General features: G+C 64.7%; 2 protein-coding genes across 2 annotated transcripts; one reads left to right on the top strand and one right to left on the bottom strand.

Annotated features, from left to right (window-relative positions):
• The first annotated feature begins 905 nt into the window (after positions 1-905).
• On the top strand, positions 906-2322 carry FOXS1 (forkhead box S1). Its single transcript, XM_064729848.1, has one exon. The coding sequence runs from the start codon at positions 931-933 to the stop codon at positions 2278-2280; it is 1350 nt and encodes a 449-aa protein (XP_064585918.1). The 5' UTR covers positions 906-930; the 3' UTR covers positions 2281-2322.
• Positions 2323-6628: 4306 nt separating this feature from the next.
• On the bottom strand, positions 6629-12676 carry MYLK2 (myosin light chain kinase 2). Its single transcript, XM_064730323.1, has 13 exons — positions 11663-12676; positions 11336-11587; positions 10980-11224; positions 10557-10855; positions 9544-9649; positions 9237-9330; positions 9019-9128; positions 8697-8838; positions 8475-8545; positions 8115-8243; positions 7667-7819; positions 7169-7301; positions 6629-6822 (listed from the first exon to the last, which is right to left on the bottom strand). Exons 1-13 carry the CDS (start codon positions 12674-12676, stop codon positions 6742-6744), a joined length of 2829 nt encoding a protein of 942 aa, XP_064586393.1. The 3' UTR covers positions 6629-6741.
• Positions 12677-13084: the final 408 nt, after the last annotated feature.

The raw sequence follows: 13084 nt of genomic DNA, 5'->3' as shown, positions 1-13084 counted from the left end.
GACCTGGCTCTGTCCTTGCACCTTGCACTGCCAGGACTTGCTGTTGCAAACCTTAGAAATAAAGGTTGTGTTTTCGTATGGGTGTTGGGGGCTGGCTCTGGGGTGGGGGGCTGGTGCTGGTCCAAGCAGAGCATGGGTGGCTGGGGAAGCTGAGTCCAGACAGCCTCAGGTGGGCAAAGCCAGCTCAGCCACAGCATGAGACAACCCTCTGCCCTAGCACTGGTTCCAGACCTGTCCTGCCCCCTGGCAGGGTGAAGGCAGCAGTGAGGTGCCTGTTAGCTGCTCTGCCGGCCTGGCAACACAGAGGGCTGTCCCAAAGGCAGTCAGCACCTGTGTGTCAGTTTACACTCATGAACGGTGTGATGGGGCTGCTGGGGCCTGTGCTGTGCCCAGAGCTTTGGGAACAATGAAGGGACCTGGCAATACAGAGACACCTGGCACAGGATCCTGCACAAGGCCAGGCTGTGGGCAGGGGCTGAAGCACTGGGGTGGGCAGGGGGCAGAGGGGCATCTGAGGGCAGGCAGCACCTCAGTCCTGCCAACATCCCTCACTCAGCCTCACTCCAGGCCCAGCCAGAGCCCGGCTGCTCACCGTGAGCAGGGCAGGATGAGAACCAGCTCGTGGGAACCTTCCGTGGGAAAGGGGCCGGGGGAGCCGGGGGCTGTGCCCGCCTCTGCCCTGGGGAGGCCGCGGCCGTGCCAACCGCGGGGCCACTGGCTGCCGGCCGCAGGTCTTGGCGGCGCATCCGTCTGTCTGTCCGCAGGGACCAGTGCTGGACGGCAGAGTCCTGCTCCGCCCTGGGCGGCCCCTCAGAGGAGGGGCCCGCCGCCCCCTCGCCGGCCGCGCGTTTTAACGGGCCGTGCCGGGGCCGTGCGGCAGCGCCGAGCGGGACCAGCGGCGGAGCCGGAGCGGCGGGGCCGGCACGGAGGATGCAGCCGGACCTCCCCGTCGGCGACGCGGCGCTGCGCAGCCCCCCGGCCCCTGAGCCGGCCGGAGGCGCCTTCCCCAGCGCCGAGGCCACCAAGCCACCCTACAGCTACATCGCCCTCATCACCATGGCCATCCAGAGCGCGCCCGAGCAGCGCATCACCCTCAGCGGCATCTACCGCTACATCATGGGCCGCTTCACCTTCTACCGCGACAACAAGCAGGGCTGGCAGAACAGCATCCGCCACAACCTCTCCCTCAACGAGTGCTTCGTCAAGGTGCCCCGTGACGACAAGAAGCCAGGAAAGGGCAACTACTGGACCCTCGACCCCGACTGCTACAACATGTTCGAGAACGGCAGCTTCTTGAGGCGCCGCCGGCGCTTCACCAGGAAGAAGGGTGTCCGGGATGCGCCGGGAGCTGAGGGGGACGAGGGGCGGGGGAAGACCCCCAGGCAGCCTGGGCAAGGGCTGCCCGCTGCCCCGCTGCCGGAGGAGGGCAAGGCAGACGGGGGCTACAGCTCGCCGCCGGCCACAGGACGCCTGCCCAGCCCTGCCGCTCTCCCTGAGGGCGCCGGGGTGCCGGGGTGCGCCGAGCCCTGGGCCCGCCGTCAGCCGCCCAAGGCCAGGCAGCCGTGCCTGTACCTGCCGGAGGTGGCACAGCCCAAGGGGCCGCTCCTGTCGCCCCCCGAGAGCCGCCCGCCCAAGGACACTGTCTTCGGGGGGCTCCCGGCGGCGCTGCAGCTGCCCCGGCCAGGTCAGTACCCACTGTCCAGCGAGCGCCCGGCCCAGCAGCAGCCGCACCCTGCCCTGCTGCCCGCCCTGCTGCCCGCCCAGCACAGGGACCCCCCGCAGGACTCGCCGGCCACCCCAGACACCCCCCCCGAGCAGCTGGAGGGCAAGGAGCTGGCTGCCCATGGGCTGGGGCCGTGCCAGCCGTTCGGGCAGGTGCCACCTGCGTTCCCTGGCAGCCTCCTGGGCACGGGCAAGCCGCCCCCATCCTGCTTCCTGGAGGGAGAGGGCTACACGCAGCCCCACCTGCCCGTGTTCGGCTCCTTCAGCCGGCCGGGCCCCGAGGCGCTGGGCAGCAGCTACCAGTGCCGGGTGCAGGCGCTGAGCTTCTGCGTGAAGGAGCGGCCCTGCGGCGCAGCGCTGGAGCATCTCCTGGCCGCGGCGCCCCCGGCCTCCAGCGCCCCCCGGCAGCCGCCCTTCGGGGCCATGGGGCCGCGGGCAGGTGAGCAGAAGGAGCCCTGGGGGCCAGGGACAACGATCCCACTGCAGGGAGGGAATGGGTACCCCCTGGGGCTGCCCCCCTGTCTCTACCGCACACCCGGCATGTTCTTCTTCGAGTGAGGGACTCCTCACCCCGGCACAACCCAGCTCCTAATAAAGCAACGTTCCCCAATGCTGCCTCTGTGGTCTCTGTGCCCCATTCGAGGTGGGCAGTGGGCAGGGGCAAGCTGGGGACCCCCAGACCCAGCTCAGGTGCTGGCTGGGGGACACAGGTGCCCAGGGCCACCTGGCACAGCCTCCATCCCCACCAGTCCCTCTGTCAGTGATCACTGACTGGATGCTGAGGCCATGTGGGGACAGGGCATGGCCTTGGTCAGGGCACCTACACCCCGGTCCTGTGTCCCAGGGAGATGCTGGGGACAAGGTTCTGCCACAGTGTGGAACCAGGAGCCCCTGAAGTGCCATCCATGGCAGTACAAGGGAACTTTGTCCCTGGGGGTCAGGGGGATGAGCTGCAGCAGAAGTTATCCCCCAGTGGAGCCCCACTGTCACCTCTATGGGCCTGGGACCCCTCCAAGGTCCTGGTTTTTCACAGGATGTCTCACATGGCACAAGTGGCACCAGCCTCAGTGTGTGGCCCTGCAAATGGACCCCAGAGAGACTGTGGGGATGCACCACGGGTTGTGGCACAGCGTGGAGGCTCTGCTATGGGGGGGGACAGGGCTCCCTCCCCTCCCTGTCCTTGCTTGTGGCTGTGTCAGTGCTTGGCTGGGATTCCAACCAGTCCCTGCAGAGACCAGGGCAGCCCCAAAGATGGGCTGTGCCAGGGGCTGCAGCTCTGATGGGAACAGCCAGGAAAGTGGATTCCTGTGACCTGAATCATGCAGGGTGGCTGCCAGTGGAGAGGCACCAGCTGAGTCACTGCTGGTCTCACTGGGCTGGGCACAGGGATGTGCCCCAACTGGCCCAAATGGGGGACAATGGAGAGGGCAGAGTCCCCCACAGCCCCAGGATGGGGCCTGGCCACCAGTCCCTTCCCATACAGCACTGGGACACCCAAGTCAGCACCTCTAAGCACAGGAGTGGGGCCAGAGTGATGCTGGCAAAGTGGGGGGCTGTGCTTGCACCCCCCATCCCTGTTAAAGGGAGCTCTCCAGGAGCAGCAACACCCAGACCCGATGGCACAGCCAGCCCCAGGATACACACAGGCCTGGCAGGGGCTCTCCGTGCTGATGTGAGGACCAAATTTGTGTCAAAGCCCCCCAGCTCCCCGAGGCCGGGGGGACTCCAGTTTGGCCACTCTCGGGGGTCCCTGCGGGGGCCGTGCTGGCCCGGAGGAGCGCTGCCGTCACTCGGGGACTGGGAGCACCGCGGCCACGTCAGCTCTCTTATCAGCCCCCAGACGGCTGCTGCAGGGCCATGGCTGCGTCCCAGCCCCGGGCAGGGCAGGGGGGCCGCCCTTCATCATCGGGGACCGCCACTCAGCCCTGGGCCTCTCTTTACTCGCTTTTTTTTCCCCTGCCCAGTGGAAAACAATATTTGAGCGCCTACATCATGCTGGCGTCTCCGGAGCGGCGGGCGGCGAGCGCGGCTGACCTCAGCCCCCTCCTTCGCCGGTCCCCGGGGGCGCGGGAGGAAGCGAGCGCCGCAGCCGTGCCCGGGGCCGTCTGGTTCCCACGCAGCGTGGCCGGGCCCATCGCCCGCCGCGGCTGGGAACGCCCGGCCCCGGCCCCACGCTGTGCCCCGATGGGCTCCCTGTGCTGGGAGAAATGCGGCGCGTCCCGCTGTCCCCGGGCTGCAGCAGCCGCTGGGGATGGGCACTCGCGTCCCGCACTGCCCGGGAGTGAGGATCAGAGCCGTGCGCTCTCCCCGTGCTCCCCTTGCCCGCCCTCACCCCGACTGCCGATCACGGACCCGCTGTTCTCCCGGCTCTGCTCCTCCCTGGCTCGCTCCCGGCTCGCTGTGGGTGGCCCCGGTTCCCCGCCCGCTCGCCCGCTCCCATCCCGGGCCGTGCCGCGAACGGGACTCGCTGCGCCCGGTCACGGGGCGAACCTGCTGCTGCTGTCCGGGCCGGAGCTCAGCCTGCCCCCCTTCCCTCCCTGCACTGCCTGGGGAGGGTTTGTTTCTCGTTTCTGCAGGCAGGGTGGGTGCCTGACGACCGGGTGCCTGGGGAATGTGTGTGCTTCATGCATGGATGCTGAGGGCACGTGTGTGCATATCCAGACTGCACTCCTGGGGGTGATGAGGACCCCACACATAAGGGATGGACCTGGCTGTGGTAGCCTGGGCTGGACCAGGAGCATTTGGCCTCAGTGGGACCTGTTCACTCCAGGCAGCTTCAGGGGCTCATGAGCTGTCAGCTGGGAACACAGGATGGGATCACAGCTACTTCCATGGGTGCCAGCCCCACTCATCCAGCCTCAGTGTGTGTCTCTGTAGGGTCCCAGGGTAGGAAGGAGGGGACTGGAGAAACCAAACTGGGCTGTGGGGTAGGGGTCCCGCACGCTGGGATGTGCTGGTGTCTGTGCATCCCTCTGTGCCGAGCTGCACACACAGAGCAGTGCTCAGGAGCTGATCCCCTACAGCAGCTCAGGGTGCCAGCAGTGTCCGGGGCTGATGCTCCATCTGGAAGGCCCGTGGCCACCCCAGAGCAGGGCCCTGCAGCCCCTGGGGCCGGCCGGGGCCAGGGCCGGGACCGGGGCGATCGCGGCTCCTGGGGCCAGGCAGGAAGGAGACGTCACCGCCGTGGAGCGTAACTCAAACCAGATGGGGCTGCGCTGGCGTCCAGGCCTGCGGGGTGGTCACCGACAGGAACCGGTCAAAGGCTGCCGGCAGGAAGCGGCTGGGAGGGACGCCTGCGGCCGCCGGAGTCCGAGCTCCGGCAGCTTTAACCACTTCAGGGCCAGCCACAACTCCCCTGGGCAAAGCGACACCAGGTCCCACCCGCCCTTGCCTGGGCATCCCACCCGATACGGGCAGATGCTGAAGATGTGAGGACACGTCTGACTGACAGCCGATCCATCCACCCATCCATGCAGTCACTTTCCCTTCCCCCATTCCCCTGGGCTGCTCAGAGCTGTTGGGTGTGTAGAAACCCTTGGCGCTGTGCCTGCACAGCCCTGCCCAGGCCGTACCAGGTGGTCCCTGTGCACAGCACAGCCTGGACCCATTCCAGCTACCACAGAGATGAGATTCTGCTTCCCATCCTCATCTCACCTATCCTGCCACTGTCAGGCCCCACAGGTGGGAGCAGGCCCTCCCCAGCCCCCAGATGCAGCTGTGGGCTCTGGGCAGACCTGTACATTTATTTACAAGAAGGCGAGCGCTGTGGAGAGCTCCATGATGGGGCAGGGTCCCACCAGCTGTGGCTCCTGCCCGCTGGGGACAAGCCTGAAGCCCCTTCCCCTGCTGCAGCCAGTGTGGGGTGAGCAGCAATGATTCCCCGTGTCTCTCCCCAATGTTTTTCCAGCAGGCACAAAGGGCAGAGGCAGCTCCAGAGCAAACACACAGCCTTGGCTTGGGGGGGCTTAGCCACGGCAAAAGCCAAAGCTGAGGGACTCCATCCCCTCCTGCAGTGGGCAAGGCTGGATGCTACAAATCCCGGGGGATGCCCATCCTCTGGATGCTACAAATCCCGGGGGATGCCCATCCTCTGGCAGCACGGGGCGGCCCGAGGGGGGCAGGCAGAGAGGACGGGGCTCGGGACAAGGCTCGGGAGCTGGGGCAGCGCCTCTCTCCCCTCTCCCGGTCCCGGCGGTCCCGCGGAGCCCCCGCACGGGCGGGGAGCTGGCGGCGGAGCAGTTCCGCTGTGTTGGTGGTCGGGTGAGCGGTGCCGGCCGGAGCGGGAGCGCGGCCCAGCTGCTCTGCATTAGCCCGCCTCGCTCATCGCGATCTGCCGCGGACGGGTGAAGCAGAGGTTGTGTTTTTCCCCCGCTGGCAGAACCGAAGGGCAGGGAGGGCAGCAGGAACACAAAGCCTCCTTCTTTCCTCGTTGGCTCCCAGCTGGGGACGCCGCTGGAAGCGTGCTTGCTGCTTCCTCCCTTCCTGTGCGAGCAGCGCTCGGGGCCAGCTCCGCTCCCACATGCCCAGCTGGCCGGGAGGAGGTGCCTGAGCACCGGCTCCGCTGCCAAAGCACCGGGGTGAGGCTCCGCGGTGCCCTTCAGCATCATCGCCGAGCCACAGAGCTGGGGAGGGAGGTCGGGCAGCGCAGGGGCCAGCGGCAGTGAGGGCAGGCGGGGCTGCGGCATTTACAGGCAGAGTCCAAAAGCAGCAAGCGCCAGGCGGCCGAGGCAGCGGGATCACACCGGAATGGCCTTGCTCCTCCTCCGAGGGCACGAGAAGGAAGCGTGAGCAGAGCAGAGATGCTGCAGGTCGGGCATCACGCAGCCAGGCCAGGGCCAGAGCTGAGATCAGAAACCTTCACTCCGGAGCAGCCTCACAGTCTGAGACCGAGCAGTGATGTGGTCCTGAGCGCAGTGGGACCAGCTCCACAGAGATGCTCCAGACTGGTGGGGGTCCCTCTCAAGTGGGGGTCCCTCTCAAGTGGTTCCTTTCTGGCCTTGGCTCCCCTGGGAGCCCAGCTCAGATGCCCAGCGCTGTCAGGGACCCTGAGCTGGTGATCTTCCTGAAGCGGTTGGCAGCGCACACCCCGATGAAATTTTTCTGTGAAAGGGAAGAGGAAAGATTCTCATCCTCTGGCAAGGGCTGTGGCACTGAAGGCTGAGCCAGACCCAGCTCTGGGGCCTGACTCTACTCCTGTCCCTAAAACCTGCTCTTGAGATCAGCTCAGGAATAACCACCACAAAGGGACCAGTGCTTGATGGGGGTGTGACCTCAGGGGCATCCACGCTCAGGGGTCCCCAGCCCCGTGTCCCAGCTGCCAGCAGCACAGTGAGACAGAGCCATTCTCTGTGCTCCCGATGCCATCCACCAGGACAGGCAGAGCCTGGCAGCCCCTCCCAGCCCCCTCAGAAGCTGCTGACCCCCGTGCCCTTGCCGGACCCCGCACCTTCCAGCGCCTCCTCATGACGTATTTCTTGAGCAGCACCTGGGACTTGAGGCGCCGGTTGGAGCGTTTGGCCTTTTCTGCCAGGTTATTGAGCCAGGGGTGTTGCAGGCACTGGTCAGCACTCATCCGGGCACTGGGAGAGAGATGAGACTGCTTCAACCCTGCTCAAGCCCCTCAGCCCCAACCACCCCCTCTCCAGCTCCTCCAGAGCCCCCAGATCCCATAACCCTGCAGGGGAGAACCAGATGGGAGAATGTGCCCAGGGACTGGTGAGCTGGGCAGGACTCTGAGGGGTCCAGCACATCCTGCCTGGGACAGGTGTCCCTGCAGGGATACAGGGCTCTTTGGGGACAATCAGAGTGGGGCAGAGCCCCATGGGGTTATTTCAGTGCTGGACCAGGGGACACTGCTGGCCCTGGTGAAGAGGCAGCATGGGGTACCTGGGCAAGCTCTGGGCATGCCCATCCCAGGGCCCCACAGCCACTACCAGCCTCACACCTCTTATCCTTGATGATGAGGTTGGAGACGAAGTCCTTGGCCTCATTGGAGACACTCTCAAAAGTCTCCTCATCAAAGTACCAGTTGGCAGCCAGGACGTTGTTGAGTGTCTCGGTGTCATCATCACCCAAGAAGGGGGAGAGGCCGCTGAGCCTGGGGGTGAGAGAGGTGAGGAGTCAGCTGCTCTCAGGCTTCAGCACCTCTCAGACCCCCTGGAGCAGAGCCAGCCTGGCCAGGGATGTTCCAGGGCTGTGCTGCCACCATCCTGCCTGCAGCCAGGCTGAGCCTCTTCCTGCCCCCCAGCCCCACACAGGCATCTCCCCATCCAGGACCCCCACCTGCCACCAAGCAGCCAGGTGCCTGGGGACAGCCCTGCACCCAGGGGGGCTGTGCCCCAGCACCAGAGCTCCCCAGATGGCACTGGCAGCCCCTGCCAGCCCAGACTTACAGCATGTAGGTGATGACGCCCATGCTCCACATGTCCGTGGTGTAGGAGACCTGCTCGTAGTTGACCACCTCAGGGGACAGAAATTCAGGGGTGCCAAAGTTCACTTTCAGCTTCTCATTGGGATTGTACCTGCAGCCGAGGAGGGGTGCAAGTCAGCACAAGGGGTGCAAGTCAGCACAGGCTGCTCCCCCAAACCCCTGCCCCTCTCTCAGCAGATGCTGCCCTCCCCATCTAGTCAGTGCTGTGGCCAAAGTAGTGGCCTGGAGCAGGTCCTGGGGCTCCTGGTACCCAAAGGCACAAAGAGATGAAGGGTGGAAGGGGAACAGGGAACAGGGACAGAGCTGAGAAAGAAAACCTCACCTTCGAGCCAGCCCAAAGTCGATGATCTTCACCATGTGCCCCGTGGCAGCCACGCAGAGGATGTTCTCAGGCTGTGGGGACAGGGTGACCATTGCCCCACCACCAGACAGGACATCCCCACTGCACAGATCCACACCAGAGCAGTGCTGACCACAGGCACCCTCCCACAGCCAGCCCGTGTCCTGCTGTCCCCCTCGGCCCTGCCACTGTCACCCCCAGCACCTTGAGGTCGAGGTGGAGGACGCCCATGTGGTGCATGAAGCGGATGCCCTCGCAGATCTGCCGCACGAACACCATGCAGTCCACCTCGGTCAGGTGGTAATCGTCGTCGATGATCCGCTCAAAGAGCTCGCCACCCTCCACGCTGCATGGGGATGGACCCTGGGGTCACTTTGGGGGACTCCCTGCCCCAAGCCATCCTCCTGCAGAGCTCCTCGCCCTCCTCAGGGCTCTGGCCCAGCTCCACCATGGGGTGCTGAGCAGAACCAGAGTGGGATGTGGCATTTTGGGGTTGGACAGCCTCAGGGCAGGCACAGACACTCACTATTCCATGAAGAGGATGATCTCCCGGGGGGTTTCGATGGCGTCGTAGAGCTGGATGAGATTGTGGTGGTTCAGCTGGTTCATGACATCGATCTCCTGTAGCACCATCTCCTGCAGAAGGAGCCCCAGTGTGGGGTGTCAGCCTGGGACGGGCTGTGTCCCCGCACCAGGGACACACAGAGTGTAACACTGCCACCACCTGCCCGGCATCGTTCAGACCTTTTCCTTTGCTCCCTGCTTCCGGATCACTTTGGCTGCCAGCTTGAGCCCCGTCTCCTTCTCTGTGCACGTGTGAACCTCACCAAACTTGCCCCTGTGGAGAGAAGACGGAAGGGAGAGAGGGAGAAGTGCCCCCACCATGAGCCCCCAGGCTGCTGGGAACCCTCACACCGCACTGTGGTGCTGCTCTGACTGCCCGAGGCACCCACCCATCGTGACCAGAGGAGTGCCACCAACACAAGGCCACTGCCCAAGGCTGGAGGGACAGTGGGACAGTGCCAGGAGAAGCACTGGGGCCCCTCCTTACCCGCCCAGGATCTCCTTGGAGCTGAGGCTGAACTGGGAGCTGACGCTGGCGGAGCGCAGGGTGACGATGCGGTGGGCGAAGGGCGCTGGCGGTGGGGGGACATCGTCTGCCAAAGACAAAGGAGGAGCTGAGCAGGGAATCTGCTGTGCAGGGACCCCACTCTGGGTACCCCGGTTAGGAGTGAAGATGGGCACCCAGCCAAGCCTGTGGGTGCAGGATGTGGCCAGGTACTGAGTGCTGGGCTGTGAGCCAGAGGCTCCTGGCTGGGGATGCACTGGATGATGCAGCAACCCCTGAAAGGGTCCCTCATTATTGCCCACAGCATTGCCCACATGCATGGCACCAACCCTGCTCCATGGAACCCTGCTGCATGGCACACACTCCCTTCCATGGCACACACTCCCTTCCATGGCACACACTCCCTTCCATGGCACTCTGTTCCATGGCACCCACCTTAATCCATGACAGCCACCCTGACCAACCCACATATCACATTTACCCTTTCCAGGCCATGTCACTGTCTGTCACCCTCTCCAGACCAATCCCCCTCCATGCCACCACCCTCTGCTCACCCTCCCAGGACAGACCCCACTCACAGGGCACCCCCTGCACACGTTCCTGAGCCTCCTTTGCCCAGGGGAGAGCAGGACCCAGCCTCACAGGGATCCCCACAGGCACCCACTGTCCCCAAGCCCTGCCATCCCCACAAGGACAGTGGTGCAGGATATGAGGACATGCTGTCCCCTGCCACCAGCCAGACAGTGACTGTCACTCTCCAGGCTCCTCTTCCTCACAGTGAGTGTGGCCAGAGCAGGCCAGGAGGGGACGCGACGTATTTAGCCCTGTTTACAGTGAAAGGGGAGCTCGGAGGCCACCAGGCAGGTGACAAGCCAAGGACAGGAGCTGGCAGCACGGAGGGCAGTGTGGGCAGCAGGCAGGGCCAGGGGTTCCCAGGCTGTCACTCCACAGAGTGTCTGGGGGATAAGGAAAAGGCCGGTACCTCGTGACCTTACCCAGTATCTCAAAAGGGTCTTCCTTCCCAAAATCGGGGGTGAGGTAGGGGCTGGGGGGTGGCTTTGCCTCTGTCAAAGATGGTTCCACCCCAGGTCCAGGCTGCTCCACCACCCCAGCAGGGTCTGGGGGCTGCCCTGGGGCACTGGGCAATGTCCTCTCCTGAGGGGTGCCGGGGGGTTCTGGGGGCTGCAGGTCCCCCTGGGCTGGTGGGCCATGGCCAGGCTCTGTCAGACCCTCTTTTGGCTCCGTTGTGGTCTCCTCTTCTATTGTCTCCATCTCTGCCCAGGGCTGCTCCTCCCTGGAAGCAGGAGTGGGAGGTGAGCAGAGCCCAGGCAGCAGCTGCCGAGCCCAGCACCCAGAGGGCCCCCAGGGCTCCCTGGAGCAGCGAGGGGGATCCCCCCATCCCAGCAGGGTGTGGGTACCTGTGGCAGGCAGCCGGGCAGCTCAGGCTCTGCAGCAGAGCCGGGCGTGGGGGCTCGGGGACCTTTGGGGGCTGTCCCTGTGTCCCCTTGGACACTTCCTCCCCTTCACCCTGAGCCTTCACCACGGCCACGGCCGCTGCCTCCGTGGGCTCTGCAGCCCCATCCCCAGCCTCTGCTCCAGGTGTGGGAGCCTCCACCTCTGCAGCTTTCTTCCCTCCATCCTGAGCCTTTGCAGTAGCTGGGACCTTCTCCTTTTTAGAATCTTTCCCTTCATCCCCAGCCTCTGCTCCAGGTGTGGGAGCCTCCACCTCTGCAGCTTTCTTCCCTCCATCCTGAGCCTTTGCAGTAGCTGGGACCTTCTCCTTTTTAGAATCTTTCCCTTCATCCCCAGCCTTTGATGCAACTGTGGATTTTTCCACCTTTGCAGTTTTCTTCCCTCCATCCTGCACCTTCACAGCTGCTGGGGACTTCTCCTTTGCAGGCTCTTTTTTGCCTCCACCTTGAGCCATTTTTTCAGCTGGTATTTTCTCTGCTTTTGCCGCTGCCTTCTCTCCATCCTGAGCCTTAGCAGCATCTGGGGCTTTCTCCTTTGCAGGAGTTACGGCTTTCTTCTTCACTGAAGCTGGGTCTTTCTCCTTCACTGAATTTGGGGCTTTCACTGAGTCTGGGGCTTTCTCCTTCACTGAAGCTGGGGCTTGCTCCTTCACTGAATTTGGGGCTTTTTCCTTCCCCGGAGCTGGAGGCTTCTCCTTTGTGGGCTCCTCTTTGCCTCCATCTGGAGCCTTTTTAACTGCTGAGGCTTTTTCTGCTTTTACCACTTTATTCTTCCCATTCTGAGCCTTTGCATCATTCGGAGCCTTCTCCTTTTCAGCAGCTGTGGTTTTCTCTTTTGCAGGCTTGGTATCGGCCAGGGCTTGCTCTGCCTTTGCATCTTGCTTCCCTTCATCCATAGTTTTAGCAGGGGCTGGGGCCTCCTGTTTTGCAACCCCTGTGATTTTCTCCTTTGCAGGCTCTCCTTTTCCTCCATCCTGAGCCTGAGCTGCAGCCAAAGCTGTTTCCTCCACAGATTTTGCCTTTCCTTCTTCAGAGTTTGCTGCAGCCAGAGCCTTCTCCTTGGTGGACTCTGCTTTTCCAGCACTCTCAGCCCCTGACCCACCAGGTGTTTCCTCCTTCTTGGGCTTGTCCTTTCCTCCATCCCGTGCCTCAGTTACAGCCAGGCCCTTCCCCTCCATGGGCTCATCCTTCCCTCCATCCTCAGCCTTTGCAGCAGCCGAAGCCTTTCCTCCTTTGACCTCCCCTGCAGCAGCTGGAGCTTTCTTCTTCCCAGGCTTCTCTTTCTCGTCCTTCCCTGCACCCTGGGCCTCAGTGGCAGCCGGCACCTTCTCCCCGGTGGATGCTGCCTGCCCTTCATCAGCTGCTGCCTGTGCTCCATCGCACAGCACAGGCGAATCCTCCCCTCCTGGAGCTGCTCCCCGTCCATCCCGGAGCTCTGGAGCGGCCGGGGCTGTGTCCTGCTCCGGCTCTGCCGTCCCTCCTCCAGCCTTCTCCTGCCCAGGCCCACCCGTGCCCGTGTCCTGTGTCGCGGTGGCGGCTGGCGCTGTCCCCGCCTGGGGCTGGGGAGCTCCGGGGGCTGCGCTGCCCTCGGGTTCGGGGGCTGCTGCCCCTGCAGCCCCGCCGGTGCCTCCACCCCGCTCCATGGGACGCTCCAGGCAGGATCAGGCTGCCCTGCGGTGCTCCCGGCTCGGCGAGGCTCCTGCGGGACAGAAAACGGCAGCTGAGGGCTCGCCGGAGCCGACACCCTGCAGAGGGGACGGCAGGACCCGGGCAGAGCGCTGCCATGCAGGGATGAGCGGCTGCCATGCAGCGGGAACTGTGTCCCCGCCGCCCCGCCCGCGGCTCCCGGGCCGGTGGCACCGAGCCAGGGACCCCACGTGGCCAGCAGAGCCGGTCCCATTGTGCCCCGATATCTGCCCGCGGTGACTGATCGATGGCCTGACCCGGCACCTGTCACCGGGTGCCCGCGGCCTCCGCCGTGCGAGCAGCCAGCGCGGCGCGGCCAGGGGGACAATTTAAGGCCACATCCCACCGTGGCAGGGCAGGAGGCA

This window comes from Zonotrichia leucophrys, chromosome 20 (assembly GCF_028769735.1).
Source record: "Zonotrichia leucophrys gambelii isolate GWCS_2022_RI chromosome 20, RI_Zleu_2.0, whole genome shotgun sequence".
Lineage (NCBI taxonomy): Eukaryota > Metazoa > Chordata > Aves > Passeriformes > Passerellidae > Zonotrichia > Zonotrichia leucophrys.
This window is presented reverse-complemented; position numbering and strand designations above follow the sequence as displayed.